General features: G+C 42.9%; 1 protein-coding gene and 1 long non-coding RNA gene across 3 annotated transcripts in view; both read left to right on the forward strand.

The window, feature by feature from the left end:
* The first annotated feature begins 146 nt into the window (after window positions 1-146).
* The window catches only part of PTPN11 (protein tyrosine phosphatase non-receptor type 11), a 71974-nt gene continuing 49886 nt past the window's right edge, over window positions 147-22234 (forward strand). For both annotated transcript variants that reach the window (XM_023539330.2, XM_023539331.2), the window contains exons 1-2: window positions 147-330; window positions 17090-17212. In XM_023539330.2, coding sequence (XP_023395098.1) covers window positions 317-330; window positions 17090-17212 — 137 coding nt within the window. In that variant the 5' untranslated portion in view covers window positions 147-316. The remainder of the gene's footprint in view (window positions 331-17089; window positions 17213-22234) is intronic.
* LOC135228224 (uncharacterized) lies at window positions 17219-21053 on the forward strand. The gene is made up of 2 exons (XR_010318582.1): window positions 17219-20679; window positions 20959-21053. It is a non-coding gene; the product is annotated as an uncharacterized LOC135228224 (long non-coding RNA).

Consider the following 22234-nt stretch of genomic DNA (forward strand, 5'->3'; position numbering starts at 1 on the left):
GCGACCATTAACGATCACCTCTCATTCCCCCACAGACTGGAAGCAGGAAGTGGCGGCGGGCGTCGCGCGGGGTGACGTCACGGTGGCGCCGGCAGGGAAGGGCGGGGGAGGAGGAGGAGCGAGCCGGGCTGGAAGGGGGGGTGGCTGCACAGTCTCCGGGATCCCCAGGCCTGGAGGGGGGTCTGCGCGAGGCCGGCTGGCTCTGCCCCCCGTCCGGTCCCGAGCGGGGCCTCCCTCGGGCCAGCCTGATGTGACCCGGCCCAGCGGAGCCTGAGCAAGGAGCGGGTCCGTCGCGGAGCCGGAGGGCGGGAGGAACATGACATCGCGGAGGTGAGGAGCCCCGGGGGCCCCGGCTCTGGCCTCCGCCGGGCCCCCGCCTCGGTCGGCCTGCCCCACCCGGGAGGGGGCGCCGCCGTCGGGCCCCCCCCCGGGTGGGCGGGCAGGTTACCTCTTAACTCCCTCGATCTCCCGGGACCGGGGGCCTGGTCCTTCCGCGCCCCCACCCCTCGGGTCCCCATTCATTTCCTGCCTCCCGGAGTTCCGGCTCGCGCAGCCCGGGGATGTCGGTCTGGACGAGGGCAGGTAGAACCGCCGGGGGAGTCGCGGACGCCAGCGGCCCGGCTCGGCGCCGCATTCCTGACCCATTGCCTCATGAGAATTGCCTCATGGTGATTCCGAAATAACCCCGCTCACTTGGGGAGGCTCCTCGGCCCGGGACGCGGGAGGGGAATGAAGGGAGTTGCGCAGGATCGGGCCCCTGAGGGTCGAGCCGCTCTGGGTCAACCTGCCTCTCGCGCTCTTCTTGGGACTTCACCCAGAACCCCTATCCCTACGTATCCCTTTGCATCACCATTTCCCCCACTTCTCACGTGCCAGAAATGGAAAAACTGACTGTATCTGCAGCTATTAGAAGTATTTCCTTCCTCTGCGATCTTCTCTTTGGGAGATTGCAAGGGAAGGGAGCTATATCAAGTTATTTAATCCTTTATCATAACCTGAAAAGTCAGGTAACTTTAATCATCCCCATTTTACGGAGGTGGAGACCGAGGCTCATAGGTAAGTGACAGGATTTGAACCTAAGCCTGTCACAATCCAGGGCCAGAAGGATTAGTGAGATCCATTGAAAGTTGAGGGTGATAACACTATTACTAGCTAACATTTATTTAGCTCTTGCTCTAAGCCTAACACGTTTAATCCTCACAACAACCCTGTGAGGTAGGTACTGTTATCCTGAGTTTCAGATGTTAGGCAACTTGGCTAAGGTCACACAACTAATAATTTGGTGGAGCCATAACGGGGCTGCTATTATTATAGCTATCGCTAATCATTATTCAGCCTTAATTCTGTTGTTAAACAGTAGTGTGACCTATTGTCTTCAGGTAGCAATCCTGGTAGTTTGTACTGGCACTCTATATACCACTGACACATAAAATCCATTGTTTATTCTTCTCCTTGGTTGTCTAGTTATGGTCACTGTCTTAGATGTTTGAAAAACAGTTTCAAGTTGCTGGGGTTATTTGAATGAGAGACTTCTCAAAATATTAGAGATAGCTATTTGAAACACACCTGCACGTCACACATTCATGGACCTGGAAAGAAAGTTGGAGAAAAGAGAAGATGGAACTCTCCTAGGAAGTGGGCAGGTCTGTGGGCAAGAGTTTACAGATCTGGGTCATATATAACTATTTCATCAGAACAGTGTATAGCCTCAAATGGTCTAATTCTTTAGGGATCTTTTAAATAAAACAGTAGTCTATTCTTTTAATCTGTCAAATAGTCATTGAGTCTTTTGTTCTTTGTGTCTGCTCTTCCAGACAAGGAAGGATCTGCTTCTTTAGAAGACAAAAAGACTGGGGGTCTTTCTCTATCTATCCCTAGATGGAGAAAGGGGCCGGGTAGTAATAGACCCTACATTGTCCAACTTGTTAGTTTAGAAGCATAGAAGTATGGGCATAGCTAAATCAGCAAGTGGTAAAGATGACACTTTGAGATAGAGTAATTTCTTCTCCCCTCCAGTCCTGATATTTATTATCCACCTACTGTGGATACAGAGGAAACCCTGGTGGCATAGTGGTTAAGTGCTATAGCTGCTAACCAAGAGGTCGGCAGTTCAAATCCGCCAGGTGCTCCTTGGAAACTCTATCGGGCAGTTCTACTCTGTCCTATAGGGTCGCTATGAGTCAGAATCGACTTGACGGCAGTGGGCTTGGTTTTTGGTTTTTAGGTGGATATAGAAAGGAAATGTGAGCCACCTAAAAATTCGTTTATGAACACAATACACATAACTGGGAATCATTTATTACTGTTTTCTGGATTGTAAGTCTCTTATTTGAGCAGTTTTATTCAAGTATACTTGACATGCAGGAAATTGCACATATTTAAAATATACAGTTTGGTAAGTTTTGACATGTATACACCTGTGAAACCAGCACCATAATCAATATAATGGAAAATATCCATCACCCCTCCTGATATTTCCTGGTGGCCCTAAATAATCCCTCCCTTGTTCTTCAGGCAGCCACTGTTTTGCTTTGTGTCACTGTATGTAAGTTTCAGTTTTTTTTGAATTTTATGTAAGTAGATTTAATATTCTTTTTCTTTTTGGTCTGGTTTCTTACGCTCGGCATAATTATCTTGAGATTCATCCATGCTGTAGTGTGTGTCAGTAGGTCATTCCTTTTTATCGTTCAGCAATATTCCATTGTATGGATGTACCACAGTTTGTTTATCCATTCATCTGTTGATGGGCATTGGGTTGTTTCCAGCTTATGGCTATCACAGACAACCTCTGGACATTGGTATACAAGTCTTTGTAGGGACATATGCTTTCGTTTCTCTTGGGGAAGTAGGAATGGAATGGCTGGATCAGATAGTGGGTGCATATTTAATTTTTTCAGAAATTACCAATCTGTTTTCCAGAGCGATTACACCATTTACGTTCTTACCAGCAGTATATGAAAGTTTCTGTTTCATCCACATCCTTACCAACACGTAGTATTACCTGTTATCCGTTGCCTTCGAGTTGATTCTGACTCATAGCGACCCCATAGGACAGAGTAGAACGGCCCCATAGAGTTTCCGAGGAACGGCTGGTGCATTCGAACCGCTGACCTTTCTGGTTAGCAGCTGTAGCACTTAACCACATGCCACCAGGGTTTCCGCACTTGGTATGGTCAGTCTTTTTTTTTTTTAGTCAGTCTAGTTGACAGCATTGGGTTTAGTAGAGATCTCACTGTGGTTTACTTTGTGTTTCCCTAATGACTAATAATGTCGAACATCATTTTTTCATGTGCTTATTTGGCATCTGTATGTCTTCTTTAAGTGGTGGTTAAGATCTCGGCTGTTAACCAAAAACTGTAAGATAGGCAGAAGCTCTTCTCCTGGCTGAGAGAGTAGACACACACATGGATGAACAAAATAACTCCAGGTGGTAAGTGGTAATAAGGCCTGGGAGGACCATAAAACAGGAGAATGTGACTGACAGGGAGAATGTTGTTACTTTTGATAGGGCATTTAGGAAAGGTCTCTCTGAGGAGGCGATAATATGAACAGAGACTGGAATTCAGTATTCTGAATTTTGTTTTGCTTAATTATCACAATAATTCTTTTTGACTAGCGTATTTAGGGTTTAGATTTTATTTTTTTTTATGTGACCATGTGGCGACAGGGAAAACCCCAGTGGCAAAAGGTCAAGCAGTTCAAATCTACCAGGTGCTCCTTGGAAACCCTATGGGGCTGTTCTGCTCTGTCCTTTAGGGTTGCTATGAGTTGGAATTGACTCAAGCGCAACAGGTTTGGTTTCGTTATGTGGCAATAGGTGACGGTGTGAGTATCCCTTGTTGTTTTGTGCCTCCTGTTGATTCCAACTCATTGTGACCCTATAGGACAGAGTAGAATGGCCCCATAGGGTTTTCTAGGCTGTAAATCTTTGTGGGAACAGATTGCCAGATTTTTTCTCCATGGAGCAGCTGGTGGGTTCGCACTGCTAGCCTTTTGGTTAGCAGTGGAGCGCTTAACCATTGTGCCACCAGGGCTCCTTAGGTTTTAGATTTCGTATGCATTCATTAAATAAAATGTCAGTATATTCAGTGTACTGATTCCTGTCACATTGTAGGTAGGGAAACTGAGGCACTGAACATTTAAGTGACTTTCCCCCAGGCAATTTCAGGGGCTTTGTTTTGGTATAGTACAGTGCTGAATTTAGACCCCGAGAATGCTCATCTGCCCCACTCTGCCTGTTCAGCCAACAAAACTGCTCCCATTCTCCAAGCCTTCCTTCTGCATGCGGTGCATCCTTCACGTTGGCGTTTGTCCCTCTGACAGGTATGTACCGTGCATTGAGCTGAGAGGAGCCAAACGTTCAGCTTATTCTCAGACTCTCAGCTTTCGGTTTATCTCTTGCAGGTCAAGTACATTTTGTCCCAGGCTCTCCCAGGTGGCCATGTTTGTTTATCTCCTGTGGGAGTAAATAAACTTGCCTTACTGAAAAAAAAACAAAAAACAAAAACACAGTTCCATGACTTTCCATTTGAAACTGAGATGTCTTTATTAATGTTATGTCTGGATTTAAGGTCAGGTTTTTGGCCAGAGCTGCTCCAGTGCAGGGGCCACTGCTAAGATTACTTACCCTTTTTGCACACGGTTCACGTGGAGACTGCTACAGAGTCGCACAAGAGCCTGCAAAAGCAGAGCTGGACGTGTTTGTAATTGTTACTCTCAGGCCCGGCTGTACTTTGTGAGGCAGCTACAGAACAATAGGGGACACTGTGCTGATTTCTGCCTTCCCTTTGGAAACACGAACAGCGGTTGCCATCCGTTACTGATGTTTTTAAGGAAAGGAGAAGCAAATACTGATGCTTGGTTGACTCTGTGGAAGTTGTGGACAGCAACCGTGAGTTTGAGATACCTGAAATGGATTCAAACTCCTTAAAATACAGCCCAGTTCATTACTATGCATTTTGGAGGGTTGTGTGGATTTAGCAAATGTATTCTTTTTATATGCTAGGGTCCTTGGCAACACTGAGATATGAAAGACACTATCCATGTTTGCAAAGAGCATTCAGTTTAGAGGAGATAGACTTGTATGCCAGCATCGAATGGATTTGATAGAGGCAGTACCGAATTGAAATTTATCTACGTAGAAATCTTTTCTTGCATGCTCTCTTTATCTCTGTCTTTGTGGGTGTGTATATAGTTGTTAGCTGCCATTGAGTTGGCTCCCAACTTATGGTGACCTCATGCACAATAGTATAGGGCTGTTGTGATCCTAGGGTTTTCATGGGCTGATTTTTCAGAAGGAACCAACCCAAACCAAACCTACTGCTGCTGAGACAACACTGACTCATAGCCATCTTGTAGGACAGTCTTGTAGAACTGCCCCATAGGGTTTTCAAGGCTGTAATATTTATGGAAGCAGACTGTCCTATCTTCCTCCCACGGAGCGGCTGGTAGGCTTCAACTGCTGACTGTTTGATTAGCAGCAGAGTGCTTAACCACTGCCTCACTAGAGCTGCTTTTCAGAAGTAAATCACCAGGCTTCTCTTCCTAGTCTTTCTTCATCTGGACACTCCAGTGAAACCTGTTCACTATCAGAGCAACACTTAAGCCTCCATCGATAGGTAAGTGGTGGCTACGCTTGGGATTCTTTGGATGGGAATTGAACCAGGGTCTTCTGCATGGAATATGAGAATTCTACCACTGAACCACCGTTGCTCACTGTTGTTCGTGCATTCACTCTCTCTATGTACACACACACACACTTATATACCCACTGCCATCAAGTCAGCTCCGACTCATGGTAACCCTATAGGGCAGAGCAGAACTGCCCCATAGGGTTTCCAGGGAGTGGCGGTGGATTCAGACTGCCAACATTTTATAGTTAGCAGCTGAATGCTTAATCACTGCGCCACCAGGGCTCCCATTAGCCGTTGAAAACCAAACCAAACCCATTGCCATTGGGTCAATTCCGACTCATAGCGACCCTATAGGACAGAGTAGAACTGCCCCATGGAGTTTCCAAGGAGTGCCTGGTGGATTTGAACTGCCAACCTTTTGGTTTAGCAGCCATAGCTCTTAACCACTATGCCAGCAGGGTTTCCCTATTAGCAATGCAAATGCAAATCAGAACTACAATGTGATACCATGTCATGGTGACAATACTGGCACTAATCAAAAAAAAAAAAAAAAAAACCAGAAAACAACAAATGTTCGAGAGGTTGCGGGGAGATTGAAACTCTTAGGGAATGTAAAATAGTACAACCACTGTGGAAAAAGATTTGGCGCTAAAAAGCTAGAAATAGAAATATATGATACAGCAGTCTCACTCCTAGGAATATATCCTAGAGAAATAAGAGCAGTCACGTGAATAGACATCTGCACACCCATGTTCGTTGCAGCATTATTCACAACAGCAAAAATATGGAAGCAACCTGAGTGCCCATCAACAGATGAGTGGATGAACAAATTATGGTATGAACACATAATGGAATACTATACAATGATAAAGAACAATGATGGATCCATGAAACATCTCACAGGATGGATGAATCTGGGGGGCATTATGCTGAGTGAAATAAATCAATCACAAAATGACAAGTACTATATGAGACCACTATTATAAAAACTCAAGAAAAGGTTTTACATACAGAAAGAAACAATCTTTGATGGTTATGAGGGAGGGGAAGGGTGGGGAGGGGAAATCGCTAACTAGATAGGAGATAAGTGGTAACTTTGGTGAAGGGAAATATAGTACACATTATAGGGGAAGTCAACACATTGTGACCAAGACAGTCATAGAAACTTCATAGACACGTCTAGACACCCTGAGGGACTGAGTTGCTGGGCTGAGGGCTAGGGACCATAGTGTCGGGGGACATCTAGGTCAATTGTCATAACATAGTTCATAAAGAAAATGTTCTGCATCCGACTTTGGTGTGTAGTGTCTTGGTTCTTACGAGCTTGTAGTTGGCCATCTAAGATACGTCTATTGATCCTATCCCGTCCGGAGCAAAGAATGAAGAAAACCAAAGACACGAGGGAAATGTTAGTCCAAAGGACTAATGGACCACAAGTGCCATCGTGTCCACCAGCCTGAGCCCAGGACAAGTAGATAGTGCTCAGCTACCACCACCGACTGCTCTGACAGGGATCATGATAGAGGGTCCTGGACAGAGTGGGAGAAAAATGTAGAATGAAATTCAAGTTCACAAAAAAAAAAAAAAAAGATCAGACTTAACTTGTCTGACAGAGACTGGAGGAACCCTGAGGTTATGGCCCCTGGACACCCTTGTAACTCAGAACTGAAGTCACTCCCAAAGTTCACCCTTCAGCCAAAGGTTAACCTGTTGGCATTGAGTCGATTCCAACTCATAGTGACCACATAGGGCAGAGTAGAACTGTTCCATAGGGTTTCCAAGAAGCGGCTGGTGTATTCAAACTGCCAGTCTTTTGGTTACCAGCCAAGCTCTTAACCACTGTGCCACCAGGGATCCACAGCCAAAGATTACACAGGTCTATAAAACAAACAGTAACACACTCGAGGAACGTGCTTCTTAGTTGTCATGTGAATAAGACCAAGTGGGGAACATCTGCCCAAAAGCAAGGAGGAGAAGGCAGGAAGGGACAGGAAAACAGGATGAATGGACACAGGGAACCTGGGGTAGAGAAGGGGAGATTGTTAACACATCTCAGGGATTGCAACCAATGTCACAAAACAATTCGTGTGTAAGTTGTTGAATGAGAAACTAATTTGCTCTGTCAACTTTCACCTAAAGCACAATTAAAAAAAAAAAAGCACCAGGGAAATGGGTAGGGACTAGACCACACAGGGATTTTAAAGATCTTCAGTGTTGTGTGGACCCTGGATTGTATTTTCAGAGCAAAGCAAACCCATAGAAGGATGTGCTCAGGGAGCGGCATGAGCTGATCTGTTTAAAAATAAACCTCTGGCTACTGTGTGAAGGAAGGAGGCAAGAGTGGACTCAGGGAAGGCAGCAAGTGATGAGTGGGACTCTGAACTCGGGTAGAAGCAATTTGTGGAAGGATTTTTTTGGAAGCAGTTTCCTTGGATTGCCTTGTCATCAGAGTAGAGATGCTGACCAGTGAGACTCCATGACAGGATAGCGATTTATGGACAGAGCCATCCACTGCCATTAAAAAGCTGCTGGGACAACTTTTTTTCCTAGCCTTCTGTTATTTAGAAGGCTTGTCCCTACTGGCGGCCTGTTCTCATACTTTTCCTACAGAATATTAAAATGTAATTAGAAGAGAGGGATTTTTTTTTTTTAATTTTTACTGTGCTTTAAGTGCAAGTTTACAAATCAAGTCAGTCTCTCACACAAAAACCTTACTACATACTCCCGATTACTCTCCCCCTAATGAGACAGCGTGGTCCCTCCCTCCACTCTCTCTTTTTGTGTCCATTTCACCAGCTTCTAACCCCCTCCACCCTCTCATCTCCCCTCCAGGCAGGAGATGCCAACATAATCTCAAGTGTCCAACTGATCCGAGAAGCTCACTCCTCACCAGCATCCAGAGGGATATTCTTGTAGGCTGCGGAAAGTACCGAACTGTAAACTTTCTCCCCAAGGACAAAGATAATGATTTTTCTGAAGGAGTGGTTAAGAAAGATATACCCAGTTTCACTTTGTTTAGGCAAGAAACTGAAATTAGGCTTTGGATTCCTAGTTAAACTTTCTTTTTAGAGTAGCAGCCTTGAGAATAAGTTCCTGAAATTACCCGCCTGCTTGGCAGTTTCCCCACATCATTGGGGGAAGGGGATGGAGAGATACAGCACAATGTTCAGCATCATTGTATTTTCTTTTTGGCTCCTCAGCATTTTTTTTTTTTTTTGAAACTCACTTGACATAAATAAGTTCCTAGCCTCGGAGAGCTAAGCCTTTGCAGAGTGTGCAGTCACCAATGAGGGATTTAGATTTCTAGTCGGGGTTTGTAAACTCCCTACAGGCAGGGATCATGTCTTCCATCTCCTCAAGCCCACTCAGCACAGGGCTCACATGTAGTAGAGACTGAAGCCTGTTCAGGAGGCATTGATTTGAGTCTGGTATTATGTGTGAAGGAGCCTGGTGGCGCAGTGGTTAAGCACTCGGCTGCTAACCGAAAGGTCGGCGGTTCGAACAAAGCAGCCATTCCGAGAAAGATGTGGCAGTCTGCTTCCATAAAGGTTACAGCTCTGGAAGCCCTATGGGGCAGTTCTACTCTGTCCTTTAGGACTGCTGTGGGTCAGAATTGATTCCAGCACAACAGAGATTGTGTGTGAGTGTGTGTATTTGTGTTCATTTGACTCGTTCTGTAAGACGGCTGGTACCAATTGGGGTCCTTTTATTACTTGAGCCGTTAATAAATAATAGATAATGCCAGCAGATGATAGGTTAGAGGGGATAGTCAGGGGCTGGCAGCTCTAGCAGGTTTTAGAATGAGCTAGAGGAGGGTGCTCATACCTGCCTTTCCCTCCACCCCATGTGAGTACCACCCCCAGGATATTTTATCCCACCTGGTTTTTCTTCACTTTCCTCAAATGTGGAGCCGTCGTGGCACAGTGGTTAAGACCTTGGCTGCTAACCAAAAGTCGGCAGTTCAAATCCGCCAGCCGCACCTTGGAAACCCTATGGGGCAGTTCTCTTCTGTCCTATAGGGTCGCTATGAGTTGGAATTGACACAATGGTCCCCCCAGTGCATTCAGTCAACACCCGTTTATCAAGTGCCTACTGTATACTTTTCATCCTGTATTAATTACCTTCCTGATAAACTCAAATGCAGCTATACTAATTAGCCTTTGCCACTACTTTCAGGTAATAAAGATGTGACATTACAGGTTTTTTTTTTTTTTTTTACTTGAACTAACCCCTACTGTATTGAATTCATGCTAGTTGGCAGGTGAGGGGCTAGAAGATATGTGCTTTCTTCTTCTTTTTTTTTTTTTTTTTAACCTCAGTACCCAGTATTACAAGTGCTTATAATCCTTGAGGCCAACCCTATAAATACAGATACCCATGCATCCCACCGTTCTCCTTTACCGCCCCCCCCGACTATGATCTCAGGAGCTGAATCAGCTCTGCCAGCTGCTTATTAGTAAATACGCACGCTGCAGATCACCAAGTCACCAGTGATTGAAAACAAATGTTAAAAAAATATAACTGGGGAAAAATTGTTTTGGTACATAGTTACAAATGCTTTTTGGTAAAATAGCTAATGGAGAGTTTAGACAATATTAAAGTTCAAACAGATGGGTTGTGGAATAGACGTGGCACTTTCTAATTACATGCCATTTGGAATAATAGACAGTCAGCCCCTGAGCCATGTAGAAGTTTCTGAAAAGGCAATGTCACGTAGATTATGTGTGTCAAAACGGCATACATGAAACTAACGTAATTATGCAGGAGCAGCATCTGTCGTGCATATCTTTTATGACAATAATAATGATGATGATAAGAACAGTGATAAGTGATGTTTATTAAGCCCTTACTCTGTCCGAGCTCTGTGCTACATGCGGGTTACTAGGTTTCCCCTGTAAACATCACTCTCATCTGTTCACTCTCAGCAATACGACAGGTATAATTACAAGTCATAAATGCAGTCTTACAATGTAGTTAATAAAAAAGGTAAGGAGGACCACCTGCCTTACTTATCTCTTGTTGCTCATCTACCTGATGGTGTAGGTGGTATTTACCCAGACTTACCTGCAGCAGTGGAAGCCACTTGTATAATGGCTTCCCTGCTGCCAGAGTCAGCAGGACACTGTTAAGTGTTACTTCTTTAACAGATGCCAAGATGAGGACTATGGTTACAGTAGGAAACCATTGGGAATCAGAGTCTCCCTTTAGACATTTTTTAAAGAAATAAATGGCAGAATGAAATGGTTAAAAACAAGCTTGAATTCTTAAGTTTACTTTGCATACTGGCACATGGCAAACACTCAGCAAAAGTAGCTACAATTTATTTTTTATTGTGCTTTAAGTGAAAGTTTACAGTTAAGTCAGTTTCTCATACAAAATCTTGTACACACGTTGTTGGGTGACCCTTCTTGCTGTCCCTATAATGTGACAGCATACTCCTTCTCTCCACCCGGTGTTTCCTGTGTGTATTCCACCAGCTCTTGTCTCCCTCTACCTTCTCATCTCGCCTCTGGACAGGAGCGGCCCACATAGTCCCGTGGGCCTACTTGTGTAGCTGTGATTTTAACCAGCCATAAAGTCTCATAAGCCAATCTTATTTTTTTCTTCCTATTAGAGGTAGTTCATAATTGCTGAAAAAAGTGTTTGCAGTAATATAAACATAGAAAACCATCCTTTTTATTTTGTAATCTGTAAAGTTTTATTTAAATATAATTTTTACCAGTAATAGTAACTTTAGTTATATGAGGATAAATATAAAGTTTTATTGCTTTAAATGAGGCTGTTAAATGGGCTACAACAGTGTGGTCTACTCCACCTGGTTTTCCTGTAGAAGCGACTGTTCGGGTAGCCCAGCCCCGAGCAGCTGCTTTTCATCTGTGTTTGTTACACTATAGTTACCAGCATCTGCAAGTATACAGGTATGGGCCACAGAACACAACTGGGTGAAGTGCTGAAAGGGTACCAGTGTTGAAAAGAAGTAGGCGCAAACTTCTTCTCCCCTCTGACATGAACTTAGGTAAATATCAAAATTTGGTGTTTGCACATGCACTGGGAGGCTTTGGCTTATGTACGGTGCCCTTGACACTCAATTTCCAAATTCTTACTAAAATTACTATCATAGCATTCAGATAGAGGATAATCTCCTCAACACCTCACATCAGGGGTAAGAATTGACCAGCTTTTAGAAACAATAAGAGCTGGTGGGGCCAATCTGAAGAGAGCCTTTGCCAGCTGGTGTCTGTGCCCCTTCCTGTCCATGTGCCCAAAAGGAAGTTGGGACCATCTTTGACAGCCTCCCATTGATAACTGTGTGGATGTGGGATGGGGCTCACCCCAAGGCTCTTCCTTCCTTCCCTTCTGTCCACAAATACTTATCAAGGAACTGCTGTGTGTGAGCCCCTCCCTCAGGGCTGGGGATGCAGTGGGAGAGATCTGCTTGTCCACATGGCCACCTTGAATCATTCACACTTTAAACCCCTTCCTTGTAAACAGGGCTCTGATCTGCCATGACACTTCGTCAGTATTTTCACGCTTAGGGTAGACTTCCTGGAGGTGGATTTAGAGCAATTTTAGGTCTGCCACTAGCTCCCCTCTTCTCTCATCTGTGAAGTTTTTCTCCGAATGCCTTTGTTGGCATAAAGGCTCACAGCAGGAGAGGGAGAGATCTCTCATCGGGATTTGGCGTGTTGTCTTTTTTTTTTTTTTTTTTGCTTGTAGGTAATTTGTAAATCTGGGCATTGTCTGTCTTCTAGTTATGTTGAGGGTGTGGTGTTTGTGTAGTTTTACTTGTTCTTCTTATTCTGTATTGTTTTTGGAAGATATGTAGGGAGCTGTGGAGTTAGGCAGGCACCACTGACCTTGGCTATCTGCGGGTACTATTCTAGACACTTTGTAAATATTGACTGACTTTTCCCTCTCAACAATCTTACGAGATAGGTACTATTATTGTCCCCATTTTAGAAACGAGTTAACGGAGGTTAAATAACTAGCCAGGGTCACACAGCTGGGATTGAAACAGGGCGAACTGGTTCTAGGGTCCATGCCCCAATCCACAAGGCTTTGCTACCACAGGCCAGTGATCCCCAGCCATTTCACCCCTGGGCTTTTTTTTTTTAAAGCCACAAACCCAATATTCTTAAAGATTTGGTCTCCAAGCTTACATTTGTTATATTATAATTGGTTTTCTCTCTCTCTCGCTTTATTTTTTTGGCTAAGGGCATAGATGCCACTCAGTACTTCAGACTACCATGAGCTAATCATGTTACCACGCCAAGTTGACATAATTTCTTTGCAGCCAAAAGCAAAAGAGATTGGACATTTTAATTAGCTTCTGTAGGTAGACAAACTGAGGGTTAATGTGAGATTTCCATTATACTTTTTGAAAAGTTATAAATAGCTAGAAGCCCTCTGTTACTACTTTCTGATTCCCTAGCACTCTTGGGATGCAGATGGGAACCTCAGATCAAAGAAGCTGCAGACAAGGTTTGTTTGTTTATTTTTTTAATTGGCTAGTTTAAGTACCCATACTGAATGCAAAAGTATTGGTTGCTGGAATGATAGGTATCAAATAAATGGAGGTTGAGGTTTCCCTGGGCAGAAGTCCATCTTGATCTTCTGAAAAGCTCCTAGTGGGAGTAGAGGGCAAACCAGTGTTTTATCCTTTTGATCAGAACCATGTGACTTTTCTCTAGGGCAATTAATCAGAGTGATGTTTAGGATCACCATAAAAGCTAATAAGATGCTATAGGAAAAAATAAAAATAAATTTTAGTTAATATAAAGGAGTATTGATAATCAGGAACCCTGGTGGCGTAGTGGTTAAGTGCTACTGCTGCTAACCAGAAGGTTGGCAGTTCGAATCCGCCAGGCGCTCCTTGGAAACCTCATGAGGCGGTTCTACTCTGTCCGATAGGGTTGCTATGAGTCAGAATTGACTCGATGGCAATGGGTTTGGTTTTTTGGTTTGGTTGATAATCATGCTACATCTGGATTCTTGCCTTTTCTGATTACTTTCGGTCACAGCAATCTTACATTTATTGTTAGATTGTCTATAATATCTAACATGTGTGCTTATGTGTACCAAACACTTGGGTGACAAGTAGGCATTTCACATTTCACATGTACCAAATCTACTGTTTGATTTTTCCCCTCTCCTACTCTTTCTGCATCTCTGTACATGGTACCTCCAGCCTTCTAGTTGCTCAGGCCCAAAATCTTGGAGTCATTGTTTCTCTTATCTCTCTCCCCCATCCCATATATAATCCATTAGCAAATCCTGTTGGCTGTCTTTAAGATTGGAGCTCTGGTGGCGCAGTGGTTAAAGTGCTCAGCTGCTAACTGAAATATCGATGGTTCAAACCTACCAGTGGCTCCATGGGAGAAAAGACCTGGCAATCTGCTTCCATAAAGATTACAGCCTAGGAAACCTTATGGGGCAGTTCCTCTGTGTCACATGGGGTTACTACGAGTTGGAATTGACTCAAGAGCACACAACAGCAACTTTAAACTATTCCTAGGAAGACTACTTGTCACTACTTCTACTGCTACCCCCTTGGCCCGTGGCACCATGGTCTCTTGCCTTAGATTATCACAGTAGCATTTTCACTGATCTCTGTACTTCTATCCTTGCTCTCATGCAGTAGCCTGAAGGATCACTTAAAAATATACGTCAGATCGTGCTGCTCCCCTGCTTAAAACCCTCCAGTCCTTTCCTGTTTCATAAAAAAAAAAAAGGTTAAAGTTCTTACGGTATCCTCTGAGGCCCCACACGACCTGGCCTTTCACTACCTCTCTGGCCTTATCTCCTGTCCCTCTCTTCCCTTGCCCACTCTGCTGCAGCCACACGGGCCTCCTACATGCTTGAGCATGCTAAATGTGGTGCCAGCCCTGTGCCCTTGATCCTGTTGTTCTCCTGTATCAGCTTGTTGCTGCCTCACCTCCTCCAGGTCTCTGATCAAATGTTCTCTTCTCACTGAAGCCCTCCTCAGTCACCCTATAGAAATGGTGTCCACCTCACTCCCTACCAACTTTCTAGTCCCCTGACCCTACTTGAGACCACTTGTAGCGTTTATCACCATCTGACAGTTGATCTCTTTATTCACTTGTTATGTCTTTATTTTCTGTCTGCTTTCATTATAAAGAGAGCCTCACAAGGGAGGGACTTTGTTTTACTAATTGCCGTGTCCCCAGTACCTTGATGCCTTGTCTATGCAAGGTGCTCAATAAATATTTGTTGAATGAATGAATTTAGTAAGCCCTTTTCGTTTTTTGTATTATTTTTGGTGAAAATATATACAACGAAACATATACTCGTTGAGCAATTTTTACACGCACAGTTCACCAACAGTGGGTACGGTCTCCACATCGTGTGGTTGTTCTCACCAGCTCTGCCCCTCTGCTTTCACTGCCCTTTATTTATACTCTCTGCCCCTCAAAGTTCTCATCTGTGCTTTAGAGTCACTAGTAAGCCCTTTTCTTTTACTATCTCAGTTTATTCTGAAAATGAACCTGTGAGGTAAGAACTATCGGCTCCATCTTGCAGCTAAGGACTGTGAGGCTGAGAGAGAAGAACCAAGTCTCCCAGCTCACAGCTAGGGAGTGGTAGAGCCCAGATGTGCGCCAGGTGTGTCTGATCAGCAACTCCTGGCCGGAATACAGTGCAGCTTCCAACCTTTTTTTTTCTTTCAGGTTACCTTTGAAACCATGTTACGATGTATTTATTACAATTTATTTTTTTTGTTATTGAGACTATACGCAGCAAAACATGGTATATTCTTACTGGCCTTTAAACCAGACAGCTCTTCAGCTCCCTGTCTTCTCCTCCCTGTTTCATGGCTTTGAATTTTGAGAGTACAGGCCAGTTACGTTGTAGAATGCCACTCAGTGTGAGTTTGATGTTCCTCATCAGTAGGGTTAAGTAATGCATTTTTGGCATGACTCACACAAGTGACACACTTCTCAGTGCATCACATAAGGAGCACGAGATGGTGATTTTAACTTTCCTTAGTTGGTTAAGATGGTATCTGTCAACTTTCTTCGATGTAAAGTTCATTAGTATTTTTTTCCCTCTTAACAAGTAATAAGCATTTAGTGGGAAGAAAGGAGCCCTTGTGGCGCAGTGATTACAGCACTTTGGTGCCAAACAAAAGGTCGGTGGTTTGAACCCACCAGGTCACTCCACGGAAGAAAGATGTGGCAGCCTGCTTCCATGAAGATTACAGCCTCGAAAACCCTATGAGGCAGTTCTGCTCTGTCCTGTAGGGTCACTATGAGTCAAACTCAACTTGACAGCAGTGGGTTTGGTTCAGTTTTGTGGGGAGGTGCTTTGAGTCTCTGTAAATATCCTGTCCCTCCTTAAACTTTCACCCACTAGCTTTAGAGCCCATTGATGGTACTTGCCTGTTACTATGATGGTTGCCAAATGGTGATTTTCTCATTTTAGTATTCCTTCTACATTTCATTATTTGTGATTCTACTGCAAGGAGTGTTTTCCTTTTCCCTATGTATTTTTTAATTAGTTAAAAAAATTAATATGTGTATGGACTCTTAGTTTTCTGTTTTATTCAATGGATTATAATCTGTTAATCATTTATCTTGAGGTTCAAATTGCCTCCAGTTTGGCCAGTGAAAACCCTTAAACCTGGCTCCTGTATCCTTTTGACACATCCTCATTGTTGTTGAAAGTCTTTCTTGCTCTGGCACAATAAGGTATTCCAAGCCCATCTTCTTTGACTCTCCCAGCCCAGGAATCAACCATTTCTCCAAGGAGCCTGGATTCCATCTAGTGGAGAATGGTATTTAGAATCCAAAGTAAGGGTGCTAGGTGTGCTGATTGCTACTGGGGTGTCATTCCTTCCAGTTCCTTTCAGAAGAGAGAGCTAAGAAATATATTTGTGTGTGTGTACACACATATGTATATATACACATATACACATACACATACATATATTTTTTATGTCTGTCTACACATGTATATTTAGAGTTCACGCTGTTACCTCCAATTCAGCCCAATATCACAAGGTTTATTCTGGCATTCTTCCTTTCCATATTTGTATCTCCCTCTCCAGCAGTGAGGAACCTGGCTCCCGTTATCCTCAGTATGTTTGTTTATTTATAAATTAGAGAATTATTTACCTATTTGCTCAATCCTGTTCCATGTCCTCAGTCTCCTGACCATGTGGACTGCCTTTTTGGGTCTGGCCCCACCGAGTGCACTGGCTTAATACCCCCAGCACTAGCTGCCACCAGCCATGTCCCCAGCCCCTCCTGCTGTGCTGGCAGAATCCCAGGCCTCTACTAAGGAGAAGGTGAGAGGAGATGTCCACCAAGGAGAAGAGCAGGAGTGTCTTGATTTGTATTTTATCAGCTACTTAACATAAGGCATTTTAGCTATGATGGTCTCAAAGGTAGTGCTGACAAAGTCCTGTGGTTTTCATTCTTCTTTCTCTGTCTTTTCAGATGGTTTCACCCAAATATCACTGGCGTGGAGGCAGAAAACCTACTGTTGACAAGAGGAGTTGATGGCAGTTTTTTGGCAAGACCCAGTAAAAGTAACCCTGGAGACTTCACACTTTCCGTTAGGTAAGTTGGAAGTAGAAGAGAGAACCTTCAGCGTGTTTGCCAGGTAGGAAATGGTGAAATTAGACATGTACAACTGGCGGCCCTCATGTCAAGTTTGAAGGCCTGTCTGCTGCCCTGCTGTGAGGCCCTTCCCAAGCACTGGCCACAGGTCAGACGTGAGTCAGCCTGCTGTCAGGGTTCGTGGAGTGGCCTCCTGAGAGGGAGAGGCCTGGGAGGGAACTTAGAAAGGGGCATGATGGTGGATGGTGGGGCATCATCTCCCACAAGAGACCATGGAGGATGAGTTGGAGTGGTCCGTATGCATTTTCAATAATATTTTATTGTGTTTTTGGTGAAGGTTTATACAGCAGTTTAGGTTTCTGTTCAACAATTTCTACACAGGTTGTTTGGTGACATTGGTTACATTCTTCACAATGCGTAAACATTCTTGTTATGTCTGTTCTGGTTGTTGTTTCCATTCATCCAGTTTCCCTGCTTCCTTACATTCTCATCTTTGTTTTCAAGTAACTGTTGATTGTTTGGTCTCATATAGGAGCACAGTACTTACAGGTGATACTCGTTATTTTTTGAGCCAATTTTTTATTTAGCTACGAGGTGACCTCTGGTTAGTTTTGATTCAAGGTTTGAACAGTATCTCAGGCCAGTAGACTCGGGGAGTCCTCCAGTTTCAACCAGTCCTGTAAGTTTTTTTTTTTTTTATTAAAGGAATTTGAGATTCCGTTCCACATTTTTCTCCCGTTCTATCAGGGTCCATCTATTGTGGCCGTTCCCTATGCGTTCTTAAGCCTGCTAGTACTAGATCCTGGTTCCACTCCTCTTGAACCTGGTTCCCTCATTTTTCTTGTCCCTTCTGCCTGTTTACTTTTATTGAGGTAAATATATATGTAAGAAAGTATCTGACATTTAGACAATCGCCACGTGCTCAGTTCAGTGATATTAATTATGTTCCTCACGTCGTTCAACCACCATCCTTCCTCATTCCCAAATTACACCTTCAGTTGATTTCTTAATGGGAAAAATATATTTTAAGAGTCTTTCTTCATGTCACTTTTCTTTTTCAAGAAACAAAGCATTACAGAGGAAGCTGTGGTCCCCTTTGTTCCCGTGCCCAGTCCCAGTCCCCTCCCTCTGTCCCCAGAGGAAACCACCACTGGGAGGTTGGCATACATCCTTCCCGAACATGCTTTTCTGCTTGTACTACATCTGTATGGCCTAACACTGTATAGTCATTTTGTGTGTTTTAAAAATTCTCACCTTTATAAACGGTTTCATCATGTCAGTATCATTCTGGAAATTGCTTTTTTCAGTTTTTGAGTTCTATATTATTAATTGGAGCCCGGGTGGTACAGCAGTTAAGAGTTCGGCTGCTAACCAAAAGGTCAATAGTTTGAAACCCTATGGGGCAGTTCTGCTGTGTCCTGTAGGGTCGCTAGGAGTTGGAATTGAGTTGGTGGCAACGGGTATATTATCAATTGCAGTGGCTATGTAGTGTAACAATAGTGTGAACATACAAAGTTTACTCAATCTCCTATTGATGGACATTAGGCTGTTTTTCACTTTTTAAATTTTTCAGAATAGTATGGCAGTAAAGAGGAGCCCTGGTGGTGCAGTGGTTAAGTGCTCGGCTGCTAACTAAAAGGTTTGTGGTTCAAACCCACCAGCTGCTCCATGGGAGAGAGATGTGACAGTCTGCTTCCACAAAGATTACAGCCTTGGAAACCCTGTGGGGCAATTCTACTCTGTCCTATAGGGTCACTATGAGTTGAAATCCACTCAATGGCATTGGGTTTTGTTTTTCTTTTTTGTTTGGTTTATGGCAGTTACCTGTCTCTATGAGCCTGTGTGGCAGAGTCTTTCTAGAATTTGACTACTCTCTTATCCTGTTCTTTAAGCTAACTCACTCCAGGAGCTAGAACTGAACTACTTTCTGAATGTACTTTTATTATTGTTTTTTTAAACAGAGAGGTAAGTTAAACATGTTCTTGATGATATATTTAGAATCTCTCTGAAACTTGGGAATTCCCTTTTTGGGGTGGATCAGTTTTTTGAGGAGTCTGTCGTTGGTTTTTACTTCCCTTTTGCTGCAAGGAACGGGTGGAGTCTTTGTAAGTCTCTCAGGCTTATCACAGCACAGACTTCTAACCTACTGTTGTGTAACATTTGAGCTGTAAGGATTTGGATGGAGATTATATAATAATGCGACAGTGATGATATACCAAGTCTTGCCATATACCAAGCTACTGTGCTAAGTACTTTAAACATATTATTTTTTTAATTAATATTTTATTGTGTTTTTGGTACAGGTTTACGCAGCAGTTTTAGGTTCTCATTCAACAATTTCTACACAAGTTGTTCAGTGACGTTGCGTGAACATTCTCATTTTTGTTCTGGCTGTTCCATTTCCGTAATCTAGTTTCTCCGCCCCCTTACATTCTCATCTTTGTTTCAAGGTCATTGTTGACTATTTGGTCTCATGTAGGTGTTTTTTTTTTAAAGAAGTACTTATGGATGATGTCATTATTTTTGAGGCATTTGTTATTTAGTTACAAGGTGACCTTGGCAGTTAGTTCTGGTTCTGAGTTCGAAGAATATCTCAGGGCAGTAGTCTTGGGGAGTCTGCCAGTCTCAACCAGTCCGGTGGGTCTGTTTTTTTTTTTTTTTCATAAGGAATTTGAGGCTCTGTTCTACATTTTTCTCCAGTTCTATACAGATTCATCTTTTGTGGCCCTGATCAGAATGGTTAGTAGTGGTAGCCGGGCACCATCTAGTTCTTCTGGTCTCAGGGTAAATGAGGCTGTACATGTTAGATGTAGACTACTTGTCCTATAGCCTAGTTTCCTCTTTGAGTCTTTGGTTTCCTTCTTTCTCTTTTGCTCTGAATAAGTAGAGACCAATAGTTGTATCTGCACATATTATTTTATTCCCACAGACTTATGAGTAAGTACCATTATTGTCTTCATTTCATAGGTGAGGAACCTGAGGCATGGAGGTGAAGTTACCTGTCCAAGTTCTCATAGCTATTAAGTTGCAGAGCTAGGACTCCAGAAACTGTGTGTTTTGGTTTTTTGTTTGTTTGTTTTCTTCTTTTCCCCAACTTTTTAATGTGAAAAATTTTCAGACCTATAGAAAAATGAAAGATGAATAAGTGAACACCCATATTCCCTTCCCCTACCAATTATTAACATTTTGCCATATTTGCTTTTTCTCTTTAAAAGTGTGTTTGTTTGTATGTACATACTTTTTTTGGTGAACCTTTTGAAAGTAAGTTGCAGGCACTGCATTCATTTTTACCTCTAAATACTTAACATGTCTCCTTTGAATAAGGACATTTCTGTCTATAACCATAACGTCATTATTATATACAAGAACTTTTGTACTTCCACCAGCGATGAACGAGAGTGCCAGTTTTTCCACAGCCTCTCCATTTGAGGGCGTTGCCAAGCTTTTCATTTTCGCCAATCTGATAGGTGAGAAATGGTATCTCAGTGAATTTTAATTTGCGTTTCTCTTGTGATTAGAGCTGAACATCTTTTCCTAAGTTTAAAGGCCAATTTAGATATCTTTTGTTCGTGAATTGTCTTAGAACCAATGGTTTTAACAGCTATGCAACGCTGCCTCTATGTTTCACTTGTTACCCATTCTCATGTATGTCATAGACACCGTTATATGTGTGTGTATATGCCTGTATGATAAGTTCACTGGTCTGGCTCTTTGTGGGTGACCTCACTTTTTTCTTCTATTCACAGGATGAAAAATTGATGATTATGTTGCCTTATGAAGAGCCTTTTTTATTTTGAGGAGGAATAAAGTATAGAAAAAAAAAAAAAAAAGTAGCACTCACCCATGCCATAATTATTGTTTTTTTTCCCTTCAAAATGAAATATAAAAATAAAACAGAATTTTCCTTCAAACACCACCCTCGGTTCTGGTCTCCCCTTTGCCCAGAGGCAGCTATTGTCATGAGTTATGGTGTATCGGTCGCTAGTTCATTAAATTAACATGTATGTATCACGAATGTTGTTGTTATTAGGTGCCGTTGCATTGATTCTGACTCATCGTGTCCCTGGGTGTAACAGAATGAAATACTGCCTGGTCCTGTGCCGTCCCCACAATTGTTGCTATGTTTGAGCCCATTGATCATGAATAATATATAGTATTATTTGGGTGTGTTTAAATGTACAAAAAAGGTTCATATTAAGCATATCATTCTGCATTGTGCTTCTTTCATGTAGTATCATGTTTTTGAGATCCATGTGTGTTGTTATTTATTGATCTAGACAATACCTGAAAGATCTGTTTTTTTGTATTATGCCATTAAGTAAAGACTAGAAAGCCCAGGTGTTAAAATAGATATAGCAGAATGTGACCTGAGTCTTTTTGAACCAATGGGAAAGATTGTCACCAAGAACTAGCCCATTTTCATTGATTCTATTCCGACCCATGGTGACCCTAGAGGAAAGAGTAGAACTGCCTCATAGGGTTTCCAAGGCTGTAATCTTTGTGGAAGCAGACGGCCACATCTTTGTCCTGTGGAGCGACTGGTGGGTTTGAACCACTGATCTTCTGGTTAGCAGCCAACCGCTTAACCACTGCTCCTTTTATCAAGAATTAGAAGTAAATATTGTCAGTAACATTAGGGACAGTTTTTTTTTTTTTTGTCCTTAGTTCCTGTTTCCCCTATTCTTTGGTATAAATGTATTTATATTTTCCAAAAGCTTCATTAATAATGTGACAGGGTCAAACTAAAAATAAATAGAGGTCAGTGGTTACTGTTTTGGGGTTGCTAGACACCTTGGGGTTCACAAGGGTGGTTGTGGGTGTCCTTGAGATGTATTCAGTAGGTCAGAAAACCAAATGGAAATAATAATAACACTTCTCAGGAAAACTAAAATGGCCAGTTTGCAAATTTTTGGTTAATATTATGTGAACTCAGTGGGATAACACATTAGCCCTCTTATGTTAACAGTCCTCTTATGCTAGAGACTGTTAATTATATGTGTCTTTAAAATGATTTTTAAAGAT

The sequence above is a fragment of the Loxodonta africana genome, chromosome 19 (genome assembly GCF_030014295.1).
Source record: "Loxodonta africana isolate mLoxAfr1 chromosome 19, mLoxAfr1.hap2, whole genome shotgun sequence".
Lineage (NCBI taxonomy): Eukaryota > Metazoa > Chordata > Mammalia > Proboscidea > Elephantidae > Loxodonta > Loxodonta africana.